This window comes from Knufia obscura (assembly GCF_036327395.1).
Source record: "Knufia obscura strain CCFEE 5817 isolate CBS 148926 chromosome Unknown scaffold_4, whole genome shotgun sequence".
In the NCBI taxonomy this organism is placed as follows: Eukaryota; Fungi; Ascomycota; class Eurotiomycetes; order Chaetothyriales; family Trichomeriaceae; genus Knufia; species Knufia obscura.
The window spans coordinates 1,155,653-1,170,796 of record NW_027042690.1 but is presented as its reverse complement, the minus strand read 5'-3'; the positions used below and the strand labels follow the sequence as shown (position 1 = coordinate 1,170,796).

Below are 15,144 nucleotides of genomic sequence, written 5' to 3'. Positions count from 1 at the left end.
GAAGAAGCAGAACAGGCAGATGTCCAATATCTGCTGTCTGTCAGCATAAGCCAAGCTATAGCTGAGATGAAATTACCCAGAATATATAGCCTATGGTCCGCAGCCATTGTGCTGGGTAGGGGAAGTTGGAAGCCAGCAGCTGGATTATGATTCCTGTGCCCATATTTACCAAGTACCACGAAGGGTCTAAGGTAAGTACTCGCTCTCTCCATTTCTCTCGAGATACCCAACTTGCGAAGCCAGTCTGTGGTGTGCGCATGTTTGGTCTGCGGCTATGCAACGAGTGTCCGAGCTCTTGAATCGAGACCACCAGGTGTTCTGGGCGTGCTCGAACCTCTGTCACGGAAGCTAGGATGCGTGTTGATGAGCTTTACACCTAGTACACTTATGTGCATGTCCGACGAGGCGAATTTGTCTTGCAGCAAGGCAAGGACATCTCAAGTCTGCCGTGCAGAGGAATATGCAGGGTTTGTAGTATGGACATGTTAGATGTTCGATGGGAGAAATGTGCTTGATGGGTCGAAGTTGCCAGGAATTTTAGGTTGAGGATCCGGAACGAACTTGCCGGGGTTATTTAGCGAGGTTGGATTGGCAACCGCGGAGCACGAAAATCGACCACTGACGACTGGGAGGAAGCTTCACTCTGCTGCATGACGACAAAACCACAGTCTCAATTTGTTCCTCTGGGCTTCTTGTGTCTAATAAGCTTTGGAAGCCTTCAGCGGGCTTCGTCATTCGGTGTCCATGGAGTGCACTAATGCGCAGATGTCAACTTCGCTGGATGGCCAGCTGGAAGCTTCAGATCATGTCGCAAACGGAAGGCAAGAAAAGCAATGTGCCAGACCGAGCGAGTACAACTGGGTGATATCTTCATTGAGAACACCGCCTGTTCTCAGACTTGAAAATCGCTATATTAGCTGCTGCCAAACCACTGTTTACTTGAGCCTGCCTGAACGTTACCATTATGCCTTGGAACAAACTGACAACCGCAGTGGTTTCTAAACATCCAGGATCCTCTTCTCAAGAAGTTGCCGAAGAGCCGAACTGGGCTAAAGGACATAATCTACATCATAGGATAGGATATCGCAATGCGCAGGGTCGTAACCCAGGCTACACCCACGATGGAGACCATGATCCGTACGAGAAAGACGAGGACCGACAGTTCAGAGAGGAGGCCATACGGAAATACAAGGACTTACAGGACAGAGCGGGCAAGGGGGCCCTGCTCAACTTCCAGGACATAATGAAACATCAGACAGATTTTCATCAGCATAGACCGGATTGTTACCCTCCAGGTTTCCGATTCGTGGTCACTGCTCGAGAAGACTGGGTCAAGCAAGAGGAGGATTGGCCGGGTATGCAAACGTAAGTGGTCCTGAATCTACGCTAATGTAGTGTTGCAGCGAACATCAAGCAGCGTGAAAAGGAGGAGCAGAAGAAGAAGGAAGCACAGAAAGAGAATCAGCAACAGCAGCAAAATGGTGACACCAACCAGCAGGACAGTAATGACAAGCAACAGAATGATGACGAGGAAAGCTGGCGGAGGTCGACTGGCAAAGCAGCTGACAAGCAAAATGGAGCTTACAGCAAGTCGAAAGACGGGTCCTCGGACCAGAATGGAGGCCAACAGAACGGCAACGGCGAGCACAAGACAGAATATCAAAAGCTACGAGAGAGATATTCTCCGGAAGAGATAACCCTTCTCAGGCATTTACAACATGAACGAGACCAAACGATAGCATTCAAGCAAAATGACGGCAAGCAAGACTCACCTGTCAAGTACCAGGCAGAGCACAAAGACATCTCGATTGAAGCTCAGGACGCAATGACGCCGGACAATTGGATTCCTCGAAGTGGAAATTTAGTCCGTCGGACAGGACAGCATCCTCTCAATGCCGAGCCACGCCTCGAAGCAATGTTCAAGGCAGGTCTGATAACTCCGAACGAGCTCCATTATGTGAGGAATCATGGAGCTGTTCCAAGGTTGTTCTGGGACACACACGTCCTGGATGTGTGCGACGGTGCTCTAAAGCTGAGCATGGATGACCTTGCAGGCAGATTCGAGCCAATCAACATGCCAGTTGCACTTGCATGTGATGGCAATAGAAGAGGAGAGCTGAACAAACTCAAGAAGAGTAAAGGTTTTGATTGGGGTCCAGGTGCTGTCAGCTGCGCATACTGGAAAGGGGCTTTGCTCTGGCAAGTACTCGAGGCGGCCGGTGTAGAGCGTGATAATCGGAATGGCCAGAGAAAGTGGGTCAATTTCGAAGGCGCTGATGAGCCCAGCGAGGGCAAATACCAGACTTCCATACCCCTCGACTACGCACTTGACAGAGGTAATGACGTGCTCCTGGCGTATGAAATGAACAATACGAAGCTGCCGGCCGATCATGGCTTCCCTCTACGACTGATCATTCCTGGGTGGGTCGGTGGACGATGTATCAAGTGGCTAGCACGAGTCTGGGTCACAGACCATGAAAATGACTCTTACTACCATATCTGGGACAACCGGGTTTTGCCATCGTTCATTACCGAGAAGGATGGAGAATTCGCTCGTACCATGTTTCATCACCCAAGCACAGCATGCAACGAGCAGAATCTCAACAGTGTCATCGTTCACCCTGGTCAAGGAGAAAAGCTTGACCTTGTCGATGTACTAGAGAAGGACACGTATAGAGTCGAAGGCTATGCGTACGATGGAGCTGGCCACGAGGTTCAAAGAGTCGAATTGTCCATTGATGGAGGCAATACATGGCTATACTGCGTGCGCAAGTTTCCTGATCGTCCTATTCGAAACGGCAACAAGTTCTGGACGTGGATCTATTGGCACATTGACATTGATGCGGCGCATTTCGTGCGTGCTGACGCATTGATAGTCCGCTGCTTCAACGTATTCAAAAACACTCAGCCTGAGCAACCCGTGTGGAATACTATGGGCATGATGAACAACGGATGGTACAAGGTCAAGACGGATACAGACGAGGACGGCAAGCTAGTCTTCAGACACCCGTTCCATCAAGAGGACTCTGAAGGATGGATGAAGCCATCTACTGAAAACCAACTTGCAGCTGCTAAACAAGACAGCGGAGTACCTGACAAGCAATTCACGAGGCAAGAGGTTGAGAAGCATAACAGCAAAGAAGATTGCTGGCTAGTGATCAACGGAAATGTGTATGACTCAACAAGTGTATTATCTTGGCATCCAGGTGGCTCGGCTACATTGCTAGCCAATGCAGGAAAGTTGTCGCTTGAAGTCACGAGTTCTTTCGAGAGCATACACGATGAATATGCGCATAAAAAATTGTCAGAATGTGTTATTGGTCGGGTCACTGACAAAGCGCAGCAATTCATGAAGGAGCAAGCCAAGGCGGAGGCTGAACAGGCAGCTAAAGCAGGTCCATCAGATACACTGCTACAAAGCAAGAAATGGGTTCCAGTCGAATTGGTCGACAGAAAGAAGATCTCGGAAGATACATTCACCTACACCTTCTCTTACAGGGGCGATCCATCGAGGAAGAAGCTTGGCCTAGGAACATGTCAGCATATCCAATTCGGTATTCACATGCTGGACAAGTTGCTGATTCGATCCTATACACCTACCAGGCCCATCACAGAGAAGGATGACGACGGAACATTCGAGCTGACGGTGAAGACCTACTATCCTGACGAGAACCAGCCAGGAGGTGCGTTCTCGAACTTCTTGCTCGAACTGCCGATCGGTGAGAGCGTGGACGTTTGCGGTCCGACAGGAGAGATTGAGTACCTCGGTAATGGCAAGTTCGATATCGAAGGGCAAGAACGGCATTTCAGCAAAATCAGTTTGGTCCTAGGCGGGAGTGGTCTAACACCAGGATACTCGCTCATTGAGCGCATCCTCAAAGAGAACGATGGCAAGACTCAAGTACGGATTGTGGACGCTAACAAGACAGAAGACGATATCCTGTTGCACGAGAAGCTCGACGAAGCAGAAAAGCAGAGTCAAGGCAAGATCAAGATCACCCACGTTCTAAGTCATCCCAAGGATGCAGATGATTGGAAGCAGAAAGGAGGTCTCTCTGGCCATGTCAACGCAGATATTATTAAGGAGAGGTTGTTCGCGCCCGAGAAGGATAGTGTGGTTTTACTGTGCGGTCCTCCAGGCATGATACAGAAAGCAGCTTTGCCTGCACTAAAAGGTAAGTCAGAGCGACTCTGTGCACCATAGCAACCGGATCAAGCTAATACTCTGTCTAGATTGGGGTTACACTGAAGATGAGAACTGCTTTGGATTCTAGACTGCTCGTACAGGGGTTGGTCGCAGGGTCAAATCGAGCAGTTCGGCGTCTGCGAGACGAAAGGCAAAAGTGTTTGGATCGGCAGAGTCTAGAAAGTTACGTGGGCGACTAGCGATAGGACAAGCAATTTCGGCCTGCGTCAGTGGCTAAAGAAAGCCGAAGCGACGAGCTACTGGTTGCTGTGCCACCATGGACGATCTCTGAGGGCGCAAAGAGAGTTGAATTGTTACGCCTCAAAGCGAACAGCTGCATGTTGATATAACAGTTCTGAATCTTGAATTGTTTCAAGCTCGTAGTCTGTATCTCTGTCGTTGACTGTAGCGACTATCTTGAACCAACCACATGTGAAGGTGAGAGCGCATCCTTTTTCCCCAACTGACCTCATCGTTCGAGCTTTTGCTGTGGCGCTGGTTGTTTGTGGAGGAGCCGAGTCTCCGAGCCCAGCCGTGAAATTACACAAAGCAGCTCCGACGTCATCAGTCGCAGAAGTGTTGTTTCTGTGAGACAGAAGAAGCTATTACTGCCAACTCTATTCAGACCTTTCAGACTTTGTATTCTTCCCCAAGCTCATATCACTAACATCGTATTGTTCCGACAAGCGAACATATACACATCTAGACTTGAGAACTTCATTCGACGAGCGCGCATCTACTACCGCCTCGTGCGACAACTTTTACACCCTCTACCTTATCTTTGCTCTTAGCAAGTCCAACCACAACCTATACCCAAAATGCATCGAACATATTCTATGCGCCAGTCGCGCGCACCGACTGCATCGCAGATCGAGACACCACCTCCACCATCCTCATCCACCAAGCATGGCAGACTCTTCGGCCGAAGCAATTTTGGTAAGCACACCATCCTATCACATTCACCAGCAACAACAGCAAGTAGAATAGCGATACTAACAAACCATCTCAGGCCACAACTTCCGCAGCAAAGCAGCCGGCGCATTCGGCCCCGATCTAGCCAAAAAGCTCACCCAACTCGTCAAGATGGAAAAGAACGTCATGCGAACAATGGAGCTCGTCGGTCGTGAAAGAATGGAAGTCGCTGTAAGTTCTTCTCCTATACTTTCCCCACTACAACATCTCGCTAACGCTCGATCAACAGCAACAACTCTCCCTCTGGGGCGAAGGCTGCGACGACGACGTCAGCGACGTAACCGACAAACTCGGCGTCCTCATCTACGAAATCGGCGAACTAGAAGACCAATTCGTCGACCGCTACGACCAATACCGCGTCACCATAAAATCCATCCGCAACATCGAGGCCTCCGTCCAACCCAGTCGGGACCGCAAACAAAAGATCACAGATCAGATCGCACAGCTGAAATACAAAGACCCCAACAGTCCCCGAATCGTGGTCTTGGAGCAGGAACTCGTTCGTGCGGAGGCTGAGTCTTTGGTCGCGGAGGCACAGCTGAGTAATATTACACGGGAGAAACTCAAGGCGGCGTTTACGTACCAGTTTGATGCGTTGAGGGAGCATTGTGAGAAGATGGCTATTATTGCGGGTTTTGGATCTCATCTCCTCGAACTTGTGGACGACACACCCGTCACACCGGGTGAATCTCGACCGGCGTATGATGGGTATGAGGCATCCAAGGCAATCATCCAGGACTGCGAGGATGCGCTTACGAACTGGGTGCAATCTAAGGCCACGGTCAAGGCGTCTCTGTCTACTCGTGCCAGGACGTTGTCTCAGAGACGGAAGAACAAGATGGGCAATGGAGAGGGTCATGATCTCAGTCAGCAGGATAACGCTATGCCTGGTGAGAGGGACAGTTGGGTCCCAGCGAGCCAGCACGGAGAGTACGAGAATGAAGATGAGGATGAGGATGATGAGGAGATGGAGAGTAGCAGGGGCCGCGAGAGCACGAGTTTCAATAAGGAGGCGACTACTGCTTAAGCTTGTCATGGCTGGTGCTGAGGTACGACGATGTGCAAGCTGTCGATGCACATCTTTTGCGGATTGTGCTGAAGATACGAAGTGGTAATAGTCTTTTATCGTCTTTGTTATTGTCATTGTCATCGAAGGAAGAAGGAACCAGGGAATACCCAATTGGAATACTGTACGCAGGTGCTCGATGATGTCAACGTCCTGATGGCGCTACGAAGGATGGTACGAGATAGTACAAAACGCATATAGCCCATAATGAAATGCATAAACGTCACTTGTTTTTCTGATGTGTTCCCCATCCATCGAGGCACAAAGCACATTTCTTAGATGGTCCCCTTAATGTTCTACCAGCATGCTGTTGTCTCACAAACCTCACTGCGACAACCAAATACCGTAGCACAACGCAGGCGCGACGGAAGCCTACTTATGCGAAGAAGGTGTAGTCAGTGCGCGTACTAGGTAGAAGGCGTGACCGGGGCAATGTTGAGACGGCAGGCACGATCAACACAGGAGGAAGAGGGAGGTACGATCAACGTAGGAGGAAGGCTCGATCGGTCAGGAGGAGGAGGAAGGCACGACCCGCAGAAGAAGGTCCGCACAATCTACAGTACACGAGAGGCTGACTGACGGCTCCCAGGGGGTACGGCCAGTGTCTGAACGAAAGCAGCGGCGCTGCGAGCATGTTTGCTGGGCATGGTACGTTGACGATACGTTGGATATTGCATTGAGATTCGATGAAGGAATCAATCCGCATATTGCTGGGGCGCGAGCTCACGGGTCGTTCCAATAGTGTCATAACTCATGCGTTCTATCTAGGTATTCATAATCTATTTCTATCAGCCGTGAAGCGTTTAGTCGTTCAGTCTAGGGCATGTCTATGCAGATATCGATATCGTCTCGTCTAGGATATGTTGTTCGAAAGAGTCGAAGCCCTCCTTATCCTACAGCCTTCCTCATACGAGTCGGCTGAAACCCAAAATTCTCCTCCAAAAGACATGTGTCGTGTTCTTTTCTGATGCTCGACAATGTCAGGACCCTCCCCATCTTGTTCCACAGTGCGGTAGGTATGCTGGAATGTAACGGCACCATCGCTTAGTACCGAAGCTGAAGCCCGTCGAGGCGCAGGTTGACTTTCGCTGCATGATGCAACTTTTGCACACATCGGTCGCCAGTCAGTAAGCTCACCTACTGATCGGCGCACCGAACCGTCAGTCCTCGACATGAAATCGGATGTCATTTTCATTTTGTGTATTATGACATCTTGTAGCACTTCTTTTGCTGACATGAGAAACTCACATCGGTGTCGCATGGATCTTGAGTTGGTTGTTGATCTCTATTCCTTGGTCACGCCTAGATCCAGACCTAGCGTCGCTGCGTCGTAGAAAAGATCGATGAGACACGAAGCACTCCAAGCTTGAGTTGGGCTTGAATCTGGACAGTACTCGCCGTTCTTCTGCGTAAGTTCGGCAAGTCCCTTCCACGGTGACTCTTTGATAGCCGCTTTGCAGCCTGCAAGCCTCCGTGTCACTTGTTGGAAGGACTCTAGCTTGCCTTCTAAGCCATCTCTGCGCATGAGGTCGAACTTGAGAAGAGCTCGCAGGAAGAAGCCCGTTGGCCACAGCCATTCGGGCCCTTGGTGGTAGTTCCGTCCTTTGGAAGTCAGGAAATCTGTGCTGTCCTCGGAATTGATGTAGTACGGGCGATAATTCATATCTGAAGGATCAAGTGTAGCCATACCAGTTGGGCCTAGGAGCGCGTCATCTGCTATCTTCAGCGCACGCAACGCCCTCTCTGGTGTGAACAGCTCCGGTGCAACAGTCATAGCGATGGGAAAGTTAGGTCGCAATTGATAATCCTCGTATGGTTTGCCCGACTTGTAGAGATCCTTGTAGATGCCTCGGCGATTGATGATCTTGCTGTCCACATCGAAGTTGCTGTCTTCAGAGGCATCTGTCGGCACCCAATAGCACTTTTCGAAGGAAGATTTGATCTTGTCTGCCCATGCCGCGAAGGTGACTTCTTTGCCAGACGAGGTCTTTACGCCAGAGTGAGCGTACTTGCCTGCCTTGCTGATCTCCGCAACCCAGCGAAGTGCGCTGTAGGCCAGACCAGTGATCTCAACGGCTGCACCGTCTCGAGGTGTACCTGGCACACCCTTGCTGCCAGCTTTCTCGGACTCGCCCATCTTGTCCATCCAAGTACCGCAATTGTACTGGCTGCCACCGAAGATGATGCCAGTGTCCCAGTCGACATTGACGTCAATCTGGAAACCTTCAGGCTTCATCTGCATGTCGAGGTTTGGCCCAGCATTGTACTCGCGGAAGGAAATGCCAGATGCATGTTGTTGCAAGATCTCCTGGATGATCTCTTCAATGGTTGACTCCTTCGAGTATGCTCGTGGATCATCATGGGGGAACCAGGTATCATCGTAGGGCAAGAACCGACGTGGCACCTTTTCTTTCAGCAGCGACATACCATCAGGCACAATCTTTGTATAGTCTTGCACGTTTTGTAGGAAGAACCACGGCCCGTCGCGGCAGTTGTATCGGGGAAGAGCGCCGCTGCTCAGGAGATTCGGAATGAGTCCGTGCTTCAGGACGCTGCCAAACGCAACGATGTGCTCCTTGGCTTCATCGTATCGTCCTGTGCATAAGAACAAGCCTCGGAGAGAGATGAACACGTCTCGACCCCAGCATCGTGCCCATTCGACAGCGAAATGAGGTAGACCAGCCGCGAGCGAAGGTACAAGCTTATTCGGCCAGAGGGATGCAGATTTGACATAGCCTGTTTGTTGCACACTGACCATTGCGAGCTGCTGCAAGAATGGCTGGCCGTTCCTGATGTTTGGCCCGAAAAGTTCTACGCCTCTTCTGAATGCAGCTTCATGTGCCACCTGGATGATCATGGCAAAGTAGTGAGGGAGCAAGAAGCTAGGCACTTCTCGCACTGCGTCAAACCTTTCCTTGAGCCACTGAGCTGGTTGCTGTAACCTCGAATAGCCTTCTTGTTTGGAAATCCGTTCAATTCGGCCGACGACGAAGTCGAGCGCCCATGTTCCATCACGAAGATGGTTGCACAGAGGATGTCCAAGGTTGTTCTCCCGGACGATTGGCTCAAGCACGCTCCACCATCCTTGTAAACCAGCATAGACAAGAGGCCCATGGTTGGGGATAGTGTAAACACCATCCTTGCCATTGCTTGAATCACGTTCTTCTGCGTCACATCTGTAGAGGAGGAAATTGAGGTCGATCAGATCCAGCTCACCGAACGCCTGTTCAGTGCCACTTGCGATGAAGTTGTTCAAACCCGAAGCATGTTCTGCTGATGGTACCCATGTCTCAAAAAGAGCTACTGAACCCGGTGGAAAGTAGTTGTCCACGTAAATTGTGGTACTGCCATTTTCAGAATCAATCCTCGTTCCTTTGATGTTCTTCGTCCTGGCTGGCAAGCCTTCGAGATACTTCTCATCTCCTAGAGCAGCCTTCTTGGCCTCCTCGCTCTGGTCGACCTCCAAAGTCCAAGCACCAATCTGTCTGACTTTAGTACCAGCAAGATGAACCGGTTTCAGGCCACCATTGCCGTTACCTGAGCCAGGGAAGGCGGTGTGTGCGATGAGGAAGTAGCCCCTGCGTGACCCTGGATGCACGCGATGCAGTGTGATGAGCTCCCCTTGGTGGTCTAGGAAAGTCTCGGTGTAGCCGTCCTTGCCCATCAGAGTGTGAATCTGGTTAAAGAGCCTTTTGCAGCCAGCAATACCGCCCTCACCTTGGCCTAGATGGACCTCACCTTCAGCACTAATGGAAGAGTAGAGCCTGTTCTCATGAACGATCTCAACGATCTTTGGATAAATCTCGTCGAATCCAACGACACTGCCAGTTGCGCAGGCGCACATGTTGACGAGTGCTGCTGTTGGTAGTGTATCGCGAGCGTCTCGCTTTTGTGCTGGCATTTCGTTGTCGTGCGTGCAATCCATGAACAGCGCATGAATTGGACTTTCCGTCACGTTCTTGATAATTTCCCTAGTAAAGTAAGAATCGCCGTTGGTGTATCCATTAGCGGGACTCTTGGAAGGCGTAGGTAGGTCAATGTCGAAACTGCCAATCGGTCTGCCGCAATGGCGGTGCACGACCCTGCTGAGCTCTTGAGTGCTCCACGCTTGCATTGCTTCTCGAATTAGTGCGCTGATGCCTAATCGCTTGATGAACACGAGATCTGTCTGCTCGTTGTTGGTGAAGAGCTCAGCAAATACAGCCAAATCAGGTCTGACCTTGCGGGCTTCATCAAGCATGTATTCAGCAACATGGATTGGCGTCGAGTGGCAATTGTCAATTCGGAACGCGGTGAAGTACTTGGCCATCAGTCGGCAGTACTTGCCCATGAATTCCCATAAGAAAGGGTTATCTTCTGGACCTTTTCCGTATCTGAGCTTGACACAATCACTCCACGGTATGAGCTCTCTTCTTAGGTATGGCCGCCAGTCAGGACCGGCATTGTCTTTCATAGCGTCTGCTGCCCAGATCCAGCCGTTGACAGCAAGTGCCAGGCTTTTAGGATTGTGCTTCTTGGTCTTTTCATTCAACGGTAGTCTTGCAAAGTAGGTCTCAATCAGAGGATTCTCCTTTGTAAAAGCACCTAGCTGGGGTCCATTGGCATCCAAGCGTGTGTACTGCAGTCGGCCCTTGGTCTGCTCGATTATGGCACTGCAGTCATCATCATACTCTCTGTAGAATGGCAGATTCAACTCGTTGAGCATAGACTTCATTGTCTCCAGTGATTGACCCTCCTTCTCAGCAGTATAGCTACCGTGTAGTGCAGTCAGCATGGAAGCAGCAACTTCAGGATCGATCTTCCTTGAGAATCTGCCATCTATCCTGAGCCCGTTGAGCAGACCTTTGTTTTTAAGATAGTCCGCCTTCTCGAAGAGTGACCACGATCCAGCATTGGCGATCGATGGGTCTGGCCTTTTGCTCTTGCCCTGTTTCCAGCTATCGACTGCAGCTTGAGCATCAGTCTCGACATCACAAGCAAAATATTGCCATAACTTCATTTTGTCTAAGACATGCTCCCGAATGCCACCAACCACTTTGTTCAGATCTTCGGGAGTCTTGAGCTCTGTTGGCATGCCCAGTTCCGCGAGCTTGTCACTGTAGGCAAGCAGGGCGTTGTCGAGCTCAAGAGCCGATTCGAGCCAAGGGGCTGTCTCTGCATTGTAACCGGCTTCGGGATGATCCTCAAGCCAGACACTGTTGTTGGCTGTGTGATTGAACACGACATCGGTCAACGACAGTAGCTCGTACTCGCTCTCCATCTTTTTAATCATATCTGCGACATCAGACTCCCCTTTTGGAAACATTTCTGGATCGAAGGAGAGTTGGTCAAACAAGCTGTAAGGCGAATTCGATTCACCTCGTTGCTGAAGTGGAGTAAAATGTACCATGTTGTAACCTCTTCTGCTGATGCCTTTCAGATGCTTGTCCCAGTCCTGAGGATACTTCCCCAGAAATTTGGACACTACCGACATGATGCCCAGCGAGTCCAGAGGTAGCTTTGATCCGCCAACCAGCAAAGAAGGCTCGATATCGATGTAGAAGGTCTCGGTCCTGGTAGGTTCGGGTGTCTTGACCGCCTCGGTGTTGAATTCAGGCAACGGAGTATAGGTAGTGTAGAAGGAGAATGCGCCCGCTTTCGTTATTGGGATATCTATGTGCAGAGTCTTGTTGAAGTCCGGCTCGAGCTTATACTGCCTGAACTTCGACCTGTCGAACTCTTCTCCTTCTGCCGGGATATTCACCCACAAGCTTCCTTCTCGGCATATTGAGCTCGTGCCTTCGATCGCGAACCGCACATGGTATGGCGGTGAGGTCGGTGCTGGCAGGTAGACATACTGGTTTGGCACATCGGGTGCGCCGGCATCGGTTATTGGCAGCTTGTATATCGTCCGACTGCCCTGCCGTGTCTGAGGAGGAGCCATGCTGTGCTAGATTGGTTCTAAGGGTACTATAGGATAGAGATGTGAACGAATAGCCAACACAATGGATCTTAGCCAGCTCAACGAAAGACAATGGGAAGAAGCAAGAACGGAGGCTTCAGACCCGAAAGCAAAATCCCAGATCTCACGCGGCAAGAAGCAACGACGGCAGGCACAACCTGACACTTGGTATTGAAGCTGCGACCGCTTCTTACCCAGGCGTACCTTGCAGCAGTGTATCGTCGCGTACTCGAAAGTCGAAGCAGGAAAAATTGTTGACTTGTTCCTTGATCAGCAAGGATCGCTCGTTGTGCCGGCATGTTCATGCAGCCGGCCCCGCCTGCCATGCGCTCTTAGCGAACAGCAACGCCTATCAGATCAGCCAATGGCGTCACGACCGAGTCGCTTTTAAACCATCTCGGACGCTTTTCACATGCTTGAAACGACGGATTTGCAGCCGATCCGGAGATGCTAGCGGGGCGCCGGTGCCAACTCATCCACGGGACCCGGGGCGCCACGGATGGAAACTTGCGCTAAACAACATCTTATCTCACCCAAGTTGCGGCACAAGAGTGCTTGAGCATTGACGTCTGGGACGTCTATACAACTTGCCGGTATGTCCATAACAAGCTGGACAGATTGTATACCAGCAAAGAGTCTTTCATTGCATGGCTGATGAGCAGACAACAGGGACGAGTTACTACTCAGGTGTCCCCTGAGAGTGTGCAAATTGAACTCGGGCCGACACTCGCATGCAAGATTGAGGTTCACTGACCAGCAATGGAAGCTGTATCGTCGATACATTGCCGTAGTAGTCTGTGAAGGTATGCTCTCAAAGCCCGATGCATCACGTACGATCCTGGGTATATCGTTGCGGAAGGCTTGCAAACCCGTCAATTACGCATCGGCCAGCTCGGGCTTTTGTTGTTGCAGAATTTATACAGGCTGAGGCGCCCCTGGAGTCATGAACCACCAGAGACAGTCTGGTAATATTCTAAGAACACGCTGCCAAGTACTAGGGGAATAGTAAGTCATGATAATCACCAAAGTCTGGCAATTCAATTCGAAGTGCATTACGAGCCACTTGCCTTGCCAGCCTACAACGTCAATGAGCACTGCCACAAGCAGCAGGGTGCTGAAGCAGAGTGACTCACCTTCACCAAGTAGTTCGTGAGTCGCCGAGCACACCAATAGCTCTTCACTCCCCACGAGGCAACATAAAGCTCAGCCTATTCTGCCCCTCGAGGATCGTTGGCAAGAGCTGCTGTGAGCTACGGAAGGCCGATTGCTCTTTCCACATTTGGTGTTTCCTACCGTGGGCAAACGAGGCTACTTATCTCCCATGACTTGAAAAACCTGCATCTTCTAATCACACATCAAACCTCGCATCGAAAACAGCATCATGGGTGGCTCTGCCTTCAAAGAGCAGGGCCTCTACACGCCGCGGATGTCACCAGCAGTCTACCGCTTTGCGCTGAAACACGTCGAAGATAAGCTTTCCATCATCTTTCAGAAGGTCGCTCACTGCATCGAAGGACCTGAAAAGCAGGACTATGGTGATCTCGATGTCTTGGTTCTGCCAGATCCCAGTAAACCTGTCCCATCACTCGACGAGGTCAGCAAGCTCCTGAACGCAAAGAAGTCCTACCACGAATCATCCAGCGGTGTTTCTATATTCGCTACCCCTGGCCTGCCGAACACTCCCTCCCATCGCCCAAAGTCGCAGACCCTTCCATCTCAACGACAACACCAGACAGCATCCCACCCACCGAAACTCAACCGACGAACCTCTACATCCAACTCGACCTCCAAATCTGCACCTCCCCCCAAGACTTCACCTGGCGCCTCTTCATCCACGCCCACGGCGACCTAATCAATATCCTCTCCTCCACCCTCCGCCACAAAGGCCTCACAATCAATGATCAAGCCCTCTACCTCCGCATCCCCACCATCGAAACCCACAACAAAAAGCTCGCCCGCGTAGAACTAACACGCGACCCACCCAGGGTCCTCACCTACCTAGGCCTCTCGCCAACCCTCTTCCACCAGCCCTTCCCAAGTCTAAACTCAATGATGTCCTACATCGCCACCTCCCGCTTCCACAACCCAGCCCACGTCAATAGCACTGACGTGACCCCGCTGACCCGCGAAGAAACAACCACTGCAACCCTAAACACCTACGACAACTACCGCCTCACCTGTCGCCCCCAATTCAAATACTGGTACCACACCTACCTCCCATCGCACACCGGCGACCCACCCGGCCCATCCGCCCACCTCACACGCGAAGAGGTCCGAGAAGACGCCTTCACATTCTTCGGACCAGCCCTCAAAGACAAATACACTAAACAAGAATCCAACGTCACAAACACAATCCAACGCAACGCCCTCTGGAGTGATATCCGCGCCGCTCTCCTTAAAATCAACCCGAACCTCTCCGAACAAGATCTCCACGATACCCTCCGCGCCCTGAAACGCGAGATTTTGCCACCTCCTTCCCCATCCACATCGCCCACAAACAATACCCATCTAACCCCCCTGCAAACCCTCTACACTACCAACGCATTCCCAGCAGTTATCTCCCACGCCACCACGTACCACGCCGCATCCCTATCCCGCTACCGAGCACATCTCGCCGACACCAAAACAAATACCCCACTCGACCACCGCAAGACAAATCCATTCTCAACGTCTGAGGTGGAGATCTACACTGCCGACGACGACGATGTGATCGTGGCCATGAAGAACGGGGGAGCGACGGGGGGGGGGAGATACTGGGTGTTTTGGGGAAGAAGAGTCGGAGTCAGTTGCAGGGGCGGTGGAAAGAGTTGCAGGGCAGAGGGAAGAAAGAAATCGGAGGAGCAGAAGAAGAGAGAAAGGGTTGATCTGGGTGGAGTGTTAGTTGATACTTGAAGCATAGTTGGAATACGTATGTTCAACTGGTGAGGAAGTTGATGGTACTGTTGCGTTTCACCGGGGAACAAGAAGTTTCTGGGACTC

The 15,144-nt window shown here is 51.1% G+C and overlaps 4 protein-coding genes across 4 annotated transcripts; 3 read left to right on the top strand and 1 right to left on the bottom strand.

The window, feature by feature from the left end:
- Positions 1-964: 964 nt before the first annotated feature.
- PMZ80_004383 (uncharacterized protein) lies at positions 965-4,274 on the top strand (the record flags this gene model as incomplete). The annotated part of the gene is made up of 3 exons (XM_064872808.1): positions 965-1,355; positions 1,404-4,175; positions 4,234-4,274. 3 exons carry the CDS (start codon positions 965-967, stop codon positions 4,272-4,274), a joined length of 3,204 nt encoding a protein of 1,067 aa, XP_064731466.1.
- A 730-nt stretch (positions 4,275-5,004) lies between these two features.
- LSP1 (lipid-binding protein) lies at positions 5,005-6,185 on the top strand (the record flags this gene model as incomplete). Its single annotated transcript, XM_064872807.1, has 3 exons — positions 5,005-5,122; positions 5,196-5,329; positions 5,388-6,185. 3 exons carry the CDS (start codon positions 5,005-5,007, stop codon positions 6,183-6,185), a joined length of 1,050 nt encoding a protein of 349 aa, XP_064731465.1.
- Positions 6,186-7,509: 1,324 nt separating this feature from the next.
- On the bottom strand, positions 7,510-12,147 carry GDB1 (bifunctional 4-alpha-glucanotransferase/amylo-alpha-1,6-glucosidase; the record flags this gene model as incomplete). The annotated part of the gene is made up of 1 exon (XM_064872806.1): positions 7,510-12,147. The coding sequence occupies one exon, from the start codon at positions 12,145-12,147 to the stop codon at positions 7,510-7,512; it is 4,638 nt and encodes a 1,545-aa protein (XP_064731464.1).
- Positions 12,148-13,546: 1,399 nt separating this feature from the next.
- On the top strand, positions 13,547-15,057 carry PMZ80_004380 (uncharacterized protein; the record flags this gene model as incomplete). The annotated part of the gene is made up of 2 exons (XM_064872805.1): positions 13,547-13,759; positions 13,807-15,057. 2 exons carry the CDS (start codon positions 13,547-13,549, stop codon positions 15,055-15,057), a joined length of 1,464 nt encoding a protein of 487 aa, XP_064731463.1.
- Positions 15,058-15,144: the final 87 nt, after the last annotated feature.